This window comes from Saccopteryx bilineata, chromosome 5 (assembly GCF_036850765.1).
Source record: "Saccopteryx bilineata isolate mSacBil1 chromosome 5, mSacBil1_pri_phased_curated, whole genome shotgun sequence".
NCBI classification, from domain to species: Eukaryota; Metazoa; Chordata; class Mammalia; order Chiroptera; family Emballonuridae; genus Saccopteryx; species Saccopteryx bilineata.
In genome coordinates, this window is record NC_089494.1 from 67,087,851 (window position 1) to 67,101,852 (window position 14,002).

The 14,002-nt window shown below is 39.6% G+C and overlaps 1 protein-coding gene across 1 annotated transcript in view; it reads left to right on the plus strand.

Moving 5' to 3' along the window:
- Positions 1-14,002, plus strand: part of LRP2 (LDL receptor related protein 2) — a 255,526-nt gene that overhangs the window by 101,007 nt on the left and 140,517 nt on the right. The window contains exons 14-17 of the mRNA XM_066279296.1: positions 1,223-1,425; positions 4,039-4,179; positions 5,596-5,799; positions 12,580-12,772. Of these exons, the coding sequence (XP_066135393.1) occupies positions 1,223-1,425; positions 4,039-4,179; positions 5,596-5,799; positions 12,580-12,772 (741 nt within the window). The remainder of the gene's footprint in view (positions 1-1,222; positions 1,426-4,038; positions 4,180-5,595; positions 5,800-12,579; positions 12,773-14,002) is intronic.

The window sequence follows — 14,002 nt, forward strand, 5'->3', positions numbered from 1 at the left end:
TCATCAACTCATTGCCTCTTGCTTTGCCAGCAGGTGGCATTCAACGTTCTGAAATTTGGAAATTGAAAAAGAAAATCATTCTCCAATGTTAATGTACCATGTCCTTATGAATGTCTCAAAGTGTGTGCTAACTTGTCACCTTAGGTTTCTTTCTTTTTTCCCCTTATCATGTTTCCAGCGTTAGTATCTTCAAGTCTTAGAGCTCTACTGCGATTTTCAGTTTTCATGGGCTGCTAAGATTTTTCTTTGAGGACTTTCTATTAGGCCAAAGGAAAAAACAAAGGAATGAGCTTTTTCTCAGGAGTCATCTTCCACCTCGTTTTAAAAAATATGGCCTGACTGAATGATCATTTGTGTGACTGGAGTCATGGCAGAAACGATCGATTTCTTGCCCTTGCTTGGCACCTTCCACTTCTGATTTCTTCTCCTTTAAGTAGCTCTGGGCACACTGTGCCTTTACTACAAGAATGATCGGTTGACAGTTTCATCAAGCACAGCCATAAGAGTGGTGCAGTGTAGCACTGCTGTTTGCTCTCACTAGAGTCACATCAGGAATAGGTCTGTGTGTTAGCTGTGGGCAGAACCCTACCCCTGTCCTGTGCACTAATTGCTGAGAAATGGTAGTGATCCAGTGTGAGGTTGGTGTTGAAAGCATCCTCCACCAGATTTCCGATCCTTTGTTATACTCTTTAACTATGAATTTCAAAATGACAACCTGAAAAGAATAAAGAAAGATGAGAAAACGATAATTTCTCAAAAGATATAGAAAAGCTAAGATTGGGACTGCAATTTAAGTTTTCAAGGGTTTTTCCAAGATGCATGAAAATCCTATTGTAGGATCCTACATTTCATCCAAATGTAGATGAAAATATGTCTGTATTTTAAATGTTTTTTATCTATAAATTCTGTATTATAATAAGAAATTATTTAGCTTTTCATGCATTTAGTTGAACTACTTCCACCTTTAATTAAAAATTTTTTTTCCCATTGATTTGAGAGGGGGGGGGAAGAGAGGGGAAAAGCATGAACTCGTTTCACTTAGTTGTTTCATTCATTTGTGCACTCTTTTTGATTACTTCTTGTTATGTGCCCTGACCAGGGACCTCAGTGCACCGAGATGATGCTTTATCCACTGCGCCACCTGGCCAAGGCTAATTCCACCTTTAATCAAAATAAAGTATAGCAGACAAAAAAATTGTACGCTATAATTCTTTTCTAATAGGAAGACCGTGCTTCATGGAGGCTCACGCATTCCTCATCCCTTTGGAATAAGCTTGTTTGAAGACAGTGTGTTCTTTACTGATTGGACTAAGATGGCTGTAATGAAGGCAAACAAGTTCACAGAGACCAACCCACAAGTATACTACCAGTCTTCCCTGAGGCCCTTTGGAGTGACTGTTTACCATTCTGCCAGACAGCCATATGGTAAGCCCCATAACAATGGAAACCATATTTGGTACTGGCCTTGGTAGAAAGATTTCCTCAAAGCTGTGGGAGTAGATGATGACGGATCTCATGAGGTTTGAGTGGCATTCTCAAATATCTGAAGGGTTATTTAGAAAGTTAAATCTGAAATTGGCTTTGCAGATCATGAGCATTTTGGAGGAATTAACATATTTAAGAGTTAAATCTACAGGGAACTTAAAAATTGATTTACTAGATATTTATTTACACAGATATTTACTGGGGATATAGCAAGAAACCGAACCGAAATACCTATCTTCATTTGACTGGGAGAAATCTTGTAATTCAATCCTCTAATATTATAGTTAAGGAAACCGAGTCCCAGAGAAGATAATGACATGCCAAAGTGCTCATTTTAGGTACTGTCAGGACCATTTTTTTCTTCTTTACTGTTGTACATGTAAGACACCTTTTTTTTGGTTGGCATTAGGTCTGTCATAGGCACATTGGGCTTGTTGACTCTCTGGTTGGTCACTTATTAAAAAGAAAAAATATTTTTATTTAGACACTGTTTAGTCTTTTATTTCACAGTACATTTTATTTGTTTTTCATGGTTTTAGATTGATATGACTATCTGGATTGTATATGGCTCTTATTTTGCTTGTGTATCAAAGAAAAGAAATACAAAAAACTAGACTATGAAGGTAGTATGCTTAATACACTTATTATTAGTCCAACACTCATTCAGAGAATGACAGATTTCACTTTAAAACTCTTGTGTTATGTGATGGGTCCCTCGTCTCTCCTAAACTGCCACTGTTGCCACTTTGGGTCAGATAATCACATTTTGACCCCACCTGGCTGATGGAGAAGTATTATAATTAACCTATTTTTTAAAAGAAAATCATCCACTAGAACTAAAACAGTTAATGAGTATCCATCAATGTAGTCATCCTGGGAAAATATATACTTTATATGAAAATATGTATATACTGTATTTGAAAACATTCTGGAAATCTCTATTTGGAATAGTCAGTTCATGAGCCCTTGACCTTGACCTAAAATATTATCCAATTTTATTATCCAATTTTATTTCTATTATTTATTTCAGAATGATGTCTGGCTATTGTTTTCCAAATCAATCTACCTGAGACAGTAAAAGAGTTTTTATTTTTAAGAATAAGTCAAAGACCAATAAGACAATTTCAAAAGCACATATAACATTTTTAACTATGGCAGCACTGTGTATAATAAACTTCCTGAGGTCACTGCATTTGAGGGTGGTTTTGGAAGTATAAACTGGTTTGTGCTGCAGACTTGAAGGGTTTTGGGGTCAGATTCGAATTTAGTATAGCTGATTGGCCACTGAAAATCTCATACAAATTGTTTTATCTTTTGAAGACTTGGTTTTCCTCTGTAGAATTGGTGTATTACTACGTACCTCTTAGAGTCATTGATTTTAAGTTGGTTTACTTACAGGGTAAGCATTCATGAGTTATAGTTATAGCTTACAAATGGTAAAATAGCACTTAAGTTTCTTTTGAGAGCCAGTTATTTTCCAACCACTGAGGCTAGCAGGCACAATTATTAGAGAAAAAGAACCCTCCAGATTACCAGTTGCAAGAATCCTGATTTTGCCACCACCAGTTTGAAAGTAGATGGGAGAGAAGTGATGAAATTGTGAGGGGCTGTGCATCTAGAGGAGGATATATACTGTAGCAACCTGTGATGATGTCTCCTGATTTCAAACCCATTGTTTTGCTTCATCCTGAGGTCTCAAAAGTGGCTTCCTGTGTCTGGGATAATAGATATTTCTTGGCTTTTTCTTTTATGTTTATTGTCTTGATTTTAGAGAGAGAGGAAGGGAGAGAGGGAAAAAGAGATAGGAATATTGACCTGCTCTTGTACAGTGTGTCTGTAAAGTCATGGTGCACTTTTGACCGGTCACAGGAAAGCAACAAAAGACGATAGAAATGTGAAATCTGCACCAAATAAAAGGAAAACTCTCCCAGTTTTGTACCTATTCAGTGCAGTTCGATGTGGGCTCATGCACAGATTTTTTTAAGGCTCCTTAGGTAGCTATCCCGTATAGCCTCTACAGACTTGTCACTGACTGATGGCCTACCAGAACAGGGTTTCTCCACCAAACTGCCGGTTTCCTTCAACTGCTTATCCCACCGAGTAATGTTATTCCTATGTGGTGGCACTTCGTTATAAACGTGCCAATATTCGTGTTGCACTTTGGTCACGGATTCGAATTTAGCGAGCCACAGAACACACTGAACTTTCTTCTGTACCATCCACATCTCGACTGGCATGGCTGTGGGCTGCTCCGCTACATACACGGTGTTACGTCATCATCTGTGCATGCACACATGCTGCCACATCATCCTACAGAAACTGAGAGGGTTTTCCTTTTATTTGGTGCCAATTTCACATTTCTAATGTCTTTTGTTTCTTTCCTGTGACTGGTCAAAAGTGCACCATGACTTTATGGACACGCTATATTTGCCCTGACCAGGGATTGAACTGGCAACTTCTGTGTTTCAGGATGATGCTCTAACCAACTAAACTATCTGTCCAGGGTTAGACATTTCTAATTGAGCTTTTACCCTGTGCATTTTTTTCTTCCAGCGAGCAATCCATGTGGAGATAACAATGGGGGCTGTGAACAGGTCTGTGTCCTCAGCCACAGAACAGATAATGGTGGCTTGGGTTATCGCTGCAAGTGTACATTTGGTTTCATCCTGGATGTGGATGGCCACCACTGTGTTGGTAAGAACTTGGTTTTAGACTGTCTTTATGGAATAAGGGTATATGCTGCTCTTTCCCTGTCAGACATTTCACTTTCTTGCCCAGGGCGTATTCCTCAGTAGACATCACTCGCCTTTATACAGAGAGCTGTGTTTGAAGAAGTATATTTCTATCTCTTGAGATTTGCTTTTAATTCCGTATCTAGGGTTTCCTGGAGCTCCCTTTCCCTTCTGTCTCTTTCCTGAAATTTTTGTTTGCCTTTTTAACTCTGCTTTTGAAATACTATAGAATTTCATTTTGAGTTCTTTTTTCTAATATGCATATTTTCCACTTTACTTTTATGGGAAGCACTTCTAATCACTTTTGTTCACCTCTTCTAGACTGCCACTATGCCACTTTGAGTCTGGTAATCACATCTTGATCCCACCTGGCTTCATTACGGTAGCTCATTTCCTTATCTAGTTCTTCTCTTTTCACTAAAAACTTTCTCTTTATTTCTGCTTCTATACTCTGGGTGACATTTTTACCATAAAGACTTCCCTTCTTCATCTTTGTTTACCTATATCTCTACTCATAATTGGGCCATCACTGGTGCCTCAGCTGATGATGAGATTCACTGTTACAATATTTGTTTCTCTTCTTTTCACTTTGGCAACTCTCCTTGTTGTGCTTTTGATAAACTTGCTTCCCAGTGGGTGCTGCTTCTGGCTTAGTATGTAAGTTTGTTTATTCTAATTCAGACAAATTTATTAACTTTGTAGGAAATCCCAGAATCAGATAAAAATCATGCTCATTTTAAAAACAATGTGTTTCTAACTATTATGTCGATACTACATTGTCTAATAATTTTGATTTTAAGCTTCTTCTGCATTTATTTTTCTGTCTCGGATATATATCTTTCATCTTTCCCTTTCTGATTTCCTGACATAGTGTCATGTCACCTTTGATTTGAAACATCACTCTTTTTTATTTCCTCCATTTCTCCCCTCTCTTCCCTTCTTTCCTTCCTTTATTTCTTTCCAAATAATTTATCTGGTTGCTGTTAATTCTTCTCATTTCCTTGTCTTACTACCTTAAAAACTGTGGTAGTATTCTCTATACAAAAGTCAATCTTACTTGAGAATTTTGATGAAATTACTGTGCAGTTCAGTTACTGCTGCTTTAGAAATGAAACATATGGACATCATCTTTTATATAAATAAATCTGAATGATACGTTTCTCAGAAAGAAGATTGTAATGCTTGTATTGCCTTTATAACTACATATCTTTTTTCCTCCCTTCCATTATTTCCAACTGCATTCTCTACAAATTGATTTTTTATGTTTATTTCAGAATTATAAAATGTGCTTTATGGATTTATAAGTCATTTCTATGGAATTGAGAGAAAGCAAGTACCATGCTGTGTGGCTTACTGCACCGTGTCCTTCTTCCTACAGCTGTTAAGCAATTCCTGATCTTTTCATCTGAAGTGGCTGTTCGTGGGATCCCATTCACCATCTCTACCCAGGAAGATCTCATTGTTCCAGTGACAGGAAATCCTTCTTTCTTTGTTGGAATTGATTTTGATGCTCAGGAGAAAACACTCTTTTTTTCAGATACATCAATAGATATGATTTATAAACAAAAGATCGATGGCACAGGTGAGAATGGGTTTTAAAATTTTTGTATGTTTTGTCTGTTTTCAATAATAATCATAATATATAATTTACTTCCTAAAACTTTGCATTTACTTCTTCAGCAGGATCCTTTACTAAATACTTTATTTCAGGAAAAAACTATTGCTTTTCTCATGAATTAAGTTAAAATAAATCTTTTCCTTTATTTTCAAAATTATAAATGATGGTACATTTTAACAGTGACAAATATGGACATAAAAGAAACTGATACACCTGACCTGGCGGTGGCGCAGTAAATAGAGCATCAGACTGAGATGTAGAGGACCCAACTTGAGCGCGGGCTCATCTGGTTTGAGCAAGGCTCACCAGCTTGGACCCAAGGTCACTGGCTTGAGCAAGGGGTTACTCGGTCTGCTGAAGGCCTGCGGTCAAGGCACATATGAGAAAGCAATCAATGAACAACGAAGGTGTCGCAACGAAAAACTAATGATTGAGGCTTCTCATCTCTCTTTGTTCCTGTCTGTCTATCCCTCTCTCTGACTCTCTTGTAAAAAAAAAAAAAAAAAGGAAGCTAATACTCCATAAAGGAGTGTCCAGTGTTTGAAAGCTGTTAATGGGTTGATTGACTAAAAGCTGATCTTCATGTTCAAACAGCTAGGTTGATCCAATGGGGACCACCTCTCTTTAGGAATGCTGGGCTACCCAAAATCTGGGCTTGGAATAATATTTTTTTTTAAAGTATTATGTGTAAATGAATTATATGTAAATATGGATTTACTGTAAGTTTTTCATTGGAATTCTGTTAAAACTTTATAATCATCACAGAAAGATAAATTATATTCAGTCACCCTTGACTATTGGGTCCTTTATTTGATGATGGCATGATGCAGTACTTTGATTTTACAACCTTGTTGTTTGAAAGAAAATGGTAGTCAATGTAACAGCAACTGAGAAGGCCAGCTCAGGGGCTAAACAGCTGAGTTTTGAATCCTGGCTTCTTGCATTACCTAGTTATGCAATTTTTTTTTTTTTATTTTTTTTTTTGTATTTTTCTGAAGCTGGAAACGGGGAGAGACAGTCAGACAGACTCCCGCATGTGCCTGACCGGGATCCACCCGGCATGCCCACCAGGGGCTACGCTCTGCCCACCAGGGGGCGATGCTCTGCCCCTCCGGGACATCGCTCTGCCGCGCCCAGAGCCACTCCAGTGCCTGGGGCAGAGACCAAGGAGCCATCCCCAGCACCCGGGCCATCCTTGCTCCAATGGAGCCCCGGCTGCGGGAGGGGAAGAGAGAGACAGAGAGGAAGGAGGGGGGGTGGAGAAGCAAATGGGTGCTTCTCCTATGTGCCCTGGCCAGGAATTGAACCCGGGTCCCCTGCACGCCAGGCCGATGCTCTACCACTGAGCCAACCGGCCAGAGCCTAGTTATGTAATCTTGATGAAGGTACTTAATTTTTTTTTTTTTTTTTTTTTTTTTGCATTTTTCTGAAGCTGGAAACAGGGAGAGACAGTCAGACAGACTCCCGCATGCGCCCGACCGGGATCCACCTGGCACGCCCACCAGGGGGCGATGCTCTGCCCATCCTGGGCGTCGCCATGTTGCAACCCTCCTGGGTGTCGCCATGTTGCGACCAGAGCCACTCTAGCGCCTGGGGCAGAGGCCACAGAGCCATCCCCAGCGCCCGGGCCATCTTTGCTCCAATGGAGCCTTGGCTGCGGGAGGGGAAGAGAGAGACAGAGAGGAAGGCGCGGCGGAGGGGTGGAGAAGCAAATGGGCGCTTCTCCTATGTGCCCTGGCCGGGAATCGAACCCGGGTCCTCCGCACGCTAGGCCGACGCTCTACCGCTGAGCCAACCGGCCAGGGCCGGTACTTAATTTTTTATACCTCAGTTTCCAAAATTTATAAAATAGGAACAATACAGGTACTACATAGCTTATAAGGGTATTGAGAGAATTTTAGGCTAGTACATGTAAAACACAGAACAATGTCTAGAATATAGTAAATATTCAGTAAATATTAGCTATTTTTATAGCTGTTATCAATAAAAAGACTTACTAACCTGTTCTACCCTTCCCTCAACCCAGACTTGCTTTTCAGAGGTCATTGCTTGCCATCCTTTTAACACTTATTATTTGTCTCCATATTTCTAAATACTTTGCTAATACTGTTGTGTCTTGATCTGTTATTTTAGACATTTACTTCCTTGCTATAGATGAGGATTTATCTCTCTTACATTTCTCTCCTCTAACTTTTCTCACCCAGTCTCCTTAAAAAGCTAGATTGTGGCCCTGGCCAGTTGGCTCAGTGGTAGAGCGTCAGCCTGGCATGTGTCGGTCCCGGGTTTGATTTCCAGTCAGGACACACAGAAGAAGTGACCATCTGCTCCTCCACCCCTCCCCCTTCTGTCTCTCTCTCTCTCTCTCTCTCTCTCTCTTCTCCTCCCACAGCCATGGCTGAGTTGGAGCAAGTTGGCCCTGGGAGCTGAGGATGGCTCCATGGCCTCACCTCAAGTGCTAAAATAGCTCAAATGCTGAGCAACAGAGCAACAGCCCAGATGGGCAGAGTATCGCCCCATAGAGGGCTTGCTGGGTGGTTCCCGGTGGGGCACATGCAGCAGCCTGTCTCTGCCTTCCACTTAAAAAAAAAAGCTAGATAGTAATTTTTTATTAAATTTATAGTAGCTATTTATATTAATAATATGATATAAATATTAATCTTGTTCACTGCTAAAGTCAAGTAATATTCAATGATATTTCTTGAACAATTTTTTTTACTTCTTGAACAATTCAATTTTTTTCTGAAATTAAAAATTGTTCCATCTTCACTGGTTTAATTTTCTGTATAACTATAATGTAGATTTTTGCAAATGTTTCAAAAGATCTACAAATATTTGACCATACACTCATTCAGCCATTCATCCATCCATCTATCCATCCATCCATCCATCCAACCATCCATCCATCCAATCATCAATCTATCTATCAATATAAACAATCTGTAACTTTTCCCTCTCCTGTGACTTCTCTCTTCTGTTCCATTAGGTCTCATTTCTCTCTGTGTACAGTTCTTCTGGTGTCCCTTTGCCACTTTCCTGTACTGTATCTACTGTTTCTGGTGGGCCATTGACTTTTCTTTCCAGATTCGTTTCTTCATTTTGCTGAAATATATGATATTATATCTTCTTAGGAAGGATTAGGGTGATGTATTTTTTTAGTCTTTGTATGCCTGAAAGTGTCTTTACTTTGTCTTCCACCTTGACTATTTGGCTGGCTATAGAGTTATAGGGTGAAAGAATTTCACCTTGGAAATTTAAAGACATTGTTCCACTGTCTTTCAGTATCCAGTGTTGAGAGTCATATGTCATTTGGGGTACCATTTTCAATGTATTTGACATTTTTGGCTTGTTATTGTTGTTGTGTTTTTTTTCATGCCTTTCTGGAAGCTTTTAAAATATTTTGTTATCCCTTTAATTTTGAAGTTTATGTCTTTTTAGTGTGGAAAATTTTCTTGTCTCTGTTTTCTATTCCCTCTATAATTTTTAATGTTCGGTTAATCATCTTTTTTTTTTTTTTAATCTTTCTTTCCTGGTTTTTACTTTTGTCTTTTTGTTCTACTTTCTGTGAGGTTTTTCTTTTGGCATTTTCAACCCTTCTACTGAATTTTTAAATTTAATTTATAATACATTAAATTTTGAAGAGCTCTTTTGTGTTCTCAGATTGTTCCCCCCCTCCGTTTTTTATAAAACTTGTTCTTGTTTTAAAAATTCAATATTTTTCTGACTTCTATAAGTATATTAATTACATTAAAGTGAATCTTCCTCTGTTTTCATTTTCTTCAGGTTTCTTTGTTTTTGGTTTGTTTTTACCTTGCATTTTTATAATAGACATTTCCTTCAAATTTCTATATCTTTTGTTTTATATTAAGGACAAGACTCTAAAAAACTGACCATAATGTTTGTATGTATGTATGGATTGTATCAGTGGTGAACTTCAAGTGATGGGGCAGCCTTTTGGTAGGGTAACTCCCAAATGTCAGTATTAGTAACTCTTTTTCTGGAAAGCGTCAGTTTCTCCTTAGTAAGAGTCTTGGAAAGAGTCCACTCTCCTTCTCGGGGTAGAGAGTAAGAGGAGGTGGGGTAGCTGACTGGCTGTGTTCTGAGCAGTGCAGAGGACAGGGAATGGAGGACCTGTCAGGTTGGTATTCACACAGTTCCCCTGTACTTGGCTCTGTTGCATCCTGATGCTCCATTGTGCGTGGTGTCCTAAGCCCATAGCCTTTCTTCTTCAGTTCTTCAAGGGAATAGAACCTGTGGTCCGTTAGAGGGGGTAGATACAGGGGAGTGGCATAGATGCTCAAGGTCTGAGGGGCACTTGGGAGTCTAATTGCTCCTGATATTGACTTTTAAGTAATCCCCTTAGTTACTTGCTCATGCCTTTCACAGATCTTTGTGCCTCTGAGTGTGAACACGTTGAGGCTTATGAGTGTATGGGGGTGTGGTTGTCCCTTCTGCTGGCACTTTTGTGGCTTTTTCTGCTTACTTAGTGAGTTGCCACTCCTCTAATTCCTTTCTCTTCCAAACTGTGAAAATCTCCCACCTGTTGTTCTTTTGCTGTCATCTTAATAGAGTTTGGAAAGAAAAGGAGATAAACGTGTACTCAAGTCTTCTATTTTGGACCAGATTGCATCCTTTCTCCAGACTGGAATTAGGTTCACTGAGTGTGGAGAACTCCAGTCAACCTTAGCTCTCAACAGAAGGCAGTGTTGGGCTAAGTCTCCTTCAGGTGCCTCTATGGGTCAGCTTCCTTCTGCTTTGTCAGGCTGGAATTCTCAGCATTCTTCCTGTCAATTTCAAGTCTCATGCTGAGGAGGTTACCTTTTAAAATAATCTTTGGTCAGTTGATAAACTCTCACTGCTATGATGAGTGAGTATTATATTATTGTGGTTTTCTAGGGAGAAGATTAAGTGTCAATGAATTGTCAGAAATCAAATTAAAGTCAAGATTGTCTGAGTGAAGCCCTCAGGGAACTTGCTTCATCCATGATCTTCTTTCTACTGATCCTACTGATTCTCTTTTCCTACTGATTTTCCCCATCAAATATACTCAAGTTTCTTCTCTCCTTAAAAAAAAAAAAATCAAATCACTCTCCATGAGATTCTCTAGTTACATCCCTCTCTTGCCTTTATTTCATGGACAAGTTTCTGGAACGTTTGCTCTACATGTTCCTGTCCTCAATTCCACATTTTCTACCTATTCCTCACCGCACTGCAGTATGTCACCTGAAACCGTTCAGATCCTGGTCACCTCCGGTCTTTTGTTATTCTGCACCTTCTTCTGCCTAATTTTGCACCTTCTATGTCTTTGATTGCCATCTATGTAGGATTAGAAATCAGTGTGGGAGATTAATGAAAAGGCATTTACTAAATGTTTTCCTCCTAACCTGGGGCCTGAAGGAAAGGTCTGGGATGGCTTCTTTCTGTAGGTGCTGATAAAAATCTCCATCTAAGCTCTCTGAGGTTCAGACTCATAATGCCAACTGCCTTCTGGAGATCTCACCTGGACGTCTCACAAGCACCTCGACCCAATATGTCTAAACACACTTTTATCCCATTTCTCACAGACCTCCCGCCTCAGAAATGTGACCACTTCACCTTTTCCACTCTACCCTCCTTCTTCCCAGAAATCTGGTGGTTACCTAAACTGCTTCCTCTTCTAGACCCTCTCATGAACTGATTAACCTCTAGCCAGCTTTGGAACAGGTGGAGTTCTCCCTCTCTTTCCACGTCTGTGCTTTCCTACAGCCCCCATTCTCAAACTTCCTTTGAGAAACTCCTGCACACCTTCACCTTGCCGTGTGTTCCATTCCGAGGCTGTGCTCTCACACCGTCCTGTGCACAGCTCCGTCACGGCACCCACGACTGTTTTACTTTGCTTCTCTCATTAATTGCCTCCTCTCCTCCCATTGTACTATAAATACCCTGAAGGCATTAATGTCCACACTTCTTTCAAGATGCTTCACTTCCCTATGACTCAGTTTCCTCATCTCTAAAATAGTATATCAGCCAGTTTCCGGCCCAAAGTAAGTGCTCAATATAAACTATTATTAGTACTTCTATTAGCAATATTGTGTTTTCTAAATATCTGCTCTGGTGCAATTTTCATTTTATAATTTTCTGAATAAAAAAATAGCAAAGCATAAGGATTGCTTTTCCTACTTCAAAAGAAGGAGGTGCAATTGCTTGCCCTGATTCAGATTTTCTTTGGTGAGAAAAAGAAAAAGAGGGGAAAATGCATAAAAATTTCACAAAGGAGAAAGTGGTCTTTTTTCTCCTGTACCTAGTTCTGATTTTTTTCTGGTATTTTTGCTGGTCTTTTCCAAACTTGGCAACTTTGTGGCTATGAAAGACTGTTGATGAAAGGGCTGGGCAGTCAGACCTCAGAGACATCCCCCAGTCGTGCTTGGCAGTGCCAGGTTATCAGAGCAACCTGTGGGTGGTGTTTGTGAGGATGTGAACTCAGGTATCTCTTCTTCAGATGTTCTGCAATGAGAATTTTTTTTTTCTTGAACAGGGGAATAAATCCAGGCCGTGTCACTGCTCGTTCTATTTATCAGAGTTATATCTATATCTGTTCTTTGAAATCTAAACTTTTGGGAATGGGTAGATTCTAGGTTTAAAGCATTTCAAATGTTACTGAAACATGCTCTAACTCTGACACAAAATTTAAATAATGCAGTAATAGGAAAACATATGTCTTATAAAAAACATGCTTAGTTTAAACCATGTTCATATTTTAACTTACAGGAAGAGAAATTCTTACAGCTAACCGGGTAGAAAGTGTTGAAAGTTTGACTCTTGACTGGATTTCAAAGAATCTCTATTGGACAGACCTTTCTTATAGAAGTGTCAGTGTTATGAGGCTAGCTGATAAATCGAGACGTGAAATAGTCCAGAATTTAAATAACCCACGATCAATCGTAGTTCATCCTATTGCTGGGTAAGTGTGTTCATGTTTTCCTGCAAGCTTGTAACTGTATGTCTTTTAAAGTTACTGAAAAGTGATGCCATAGGAACTTGGCAAGTTCAGCAAATATAAGATTGAGTACATAAATCGAAATCACCGTAAATTTTATCCCTTTGGCATAGGCTTACGTAATCACTTCATCTCCTTCAAAATCTTTCTTCTTAGTTTCGGCTTTCCCAGCTCAGTCTTCACAGAAATGTTTCCCCCTCCCTCCCAATTGCAGAGGACCAAACCATGTGATACAGATTCATTAAGGAAGGAATGAGTATGCAGCAGGACTATCAGAAAAGGCTCAAATTCCCCCCCTGCTTTCATGTATTGATAGAAAGCTTAACAAAGCTTACTTAATCGTCAGTAGTTTTTAGAATAAAAAGTCTTTCAGACAGCAGACCAAGCTTCATGTATAACTGTTTCAAAATTGGTTATGTCAAACTAGAAAAAACAGAACAGCTCACCCTATTCCTTTAAGGTCCTTATTTTTCTTATATAAATATGTTTAATAGCTAATATATTGGTTTAGAACAAGTCTGAGCTAGGTAGTTGTGTTGGGGGATGAAACGGCACCAGAATGTTACCAGCAATTGGACCTTGGTTCAGCAACCTTGGTGCTTGAGTTCTGGCTAAGAAAGAATTCAGAGCCCAAACTCAAACTATAAGAGAAAGTTTCTTTACAGTGTCACAGCCATAGAAGTGAGCTGTAGAAGAAATGGGCTCAGGAGAGACAAGTTACAGAGGCAAAAGAAGGGCTTTGGAGCCTAGGAGAGACAGAAGCAAGGAAAATGCCTTGGGAAGGGGATGAGGAAAGGCATGGGCAGGCTCTACAGAAAGAGCAGAACTATGTTCATCTGTCTTGAGGATATTATCTGGGGGTCTCAGAAGGAGGATTCCCAAAAGAATACTCATCAGCTTTCTAAGTGTGTTTTTCAGGGTTGTGGTCTCGACTGATTGGTTAGCACCGGGGCAGGGAGGGTATCATTAGTCAATGTACCTGCTCTGATGTCAACCATGTTGTCCTTGTCTGGTTTTCCTGCTTTTCTGGGCCTGGAGCTCAAACACAATTGAAGTCTAAATGTATTTGATGCAAGTCAGAATCTCATTATCTTTGGGGCTTGATTGTTAAGGACTGTTGTCCAGACACATTGTCCATTTAGCCTCTAAGAGCATCTAACCCACATGACTAGTGACATGCCAGGGAAGGAAAGG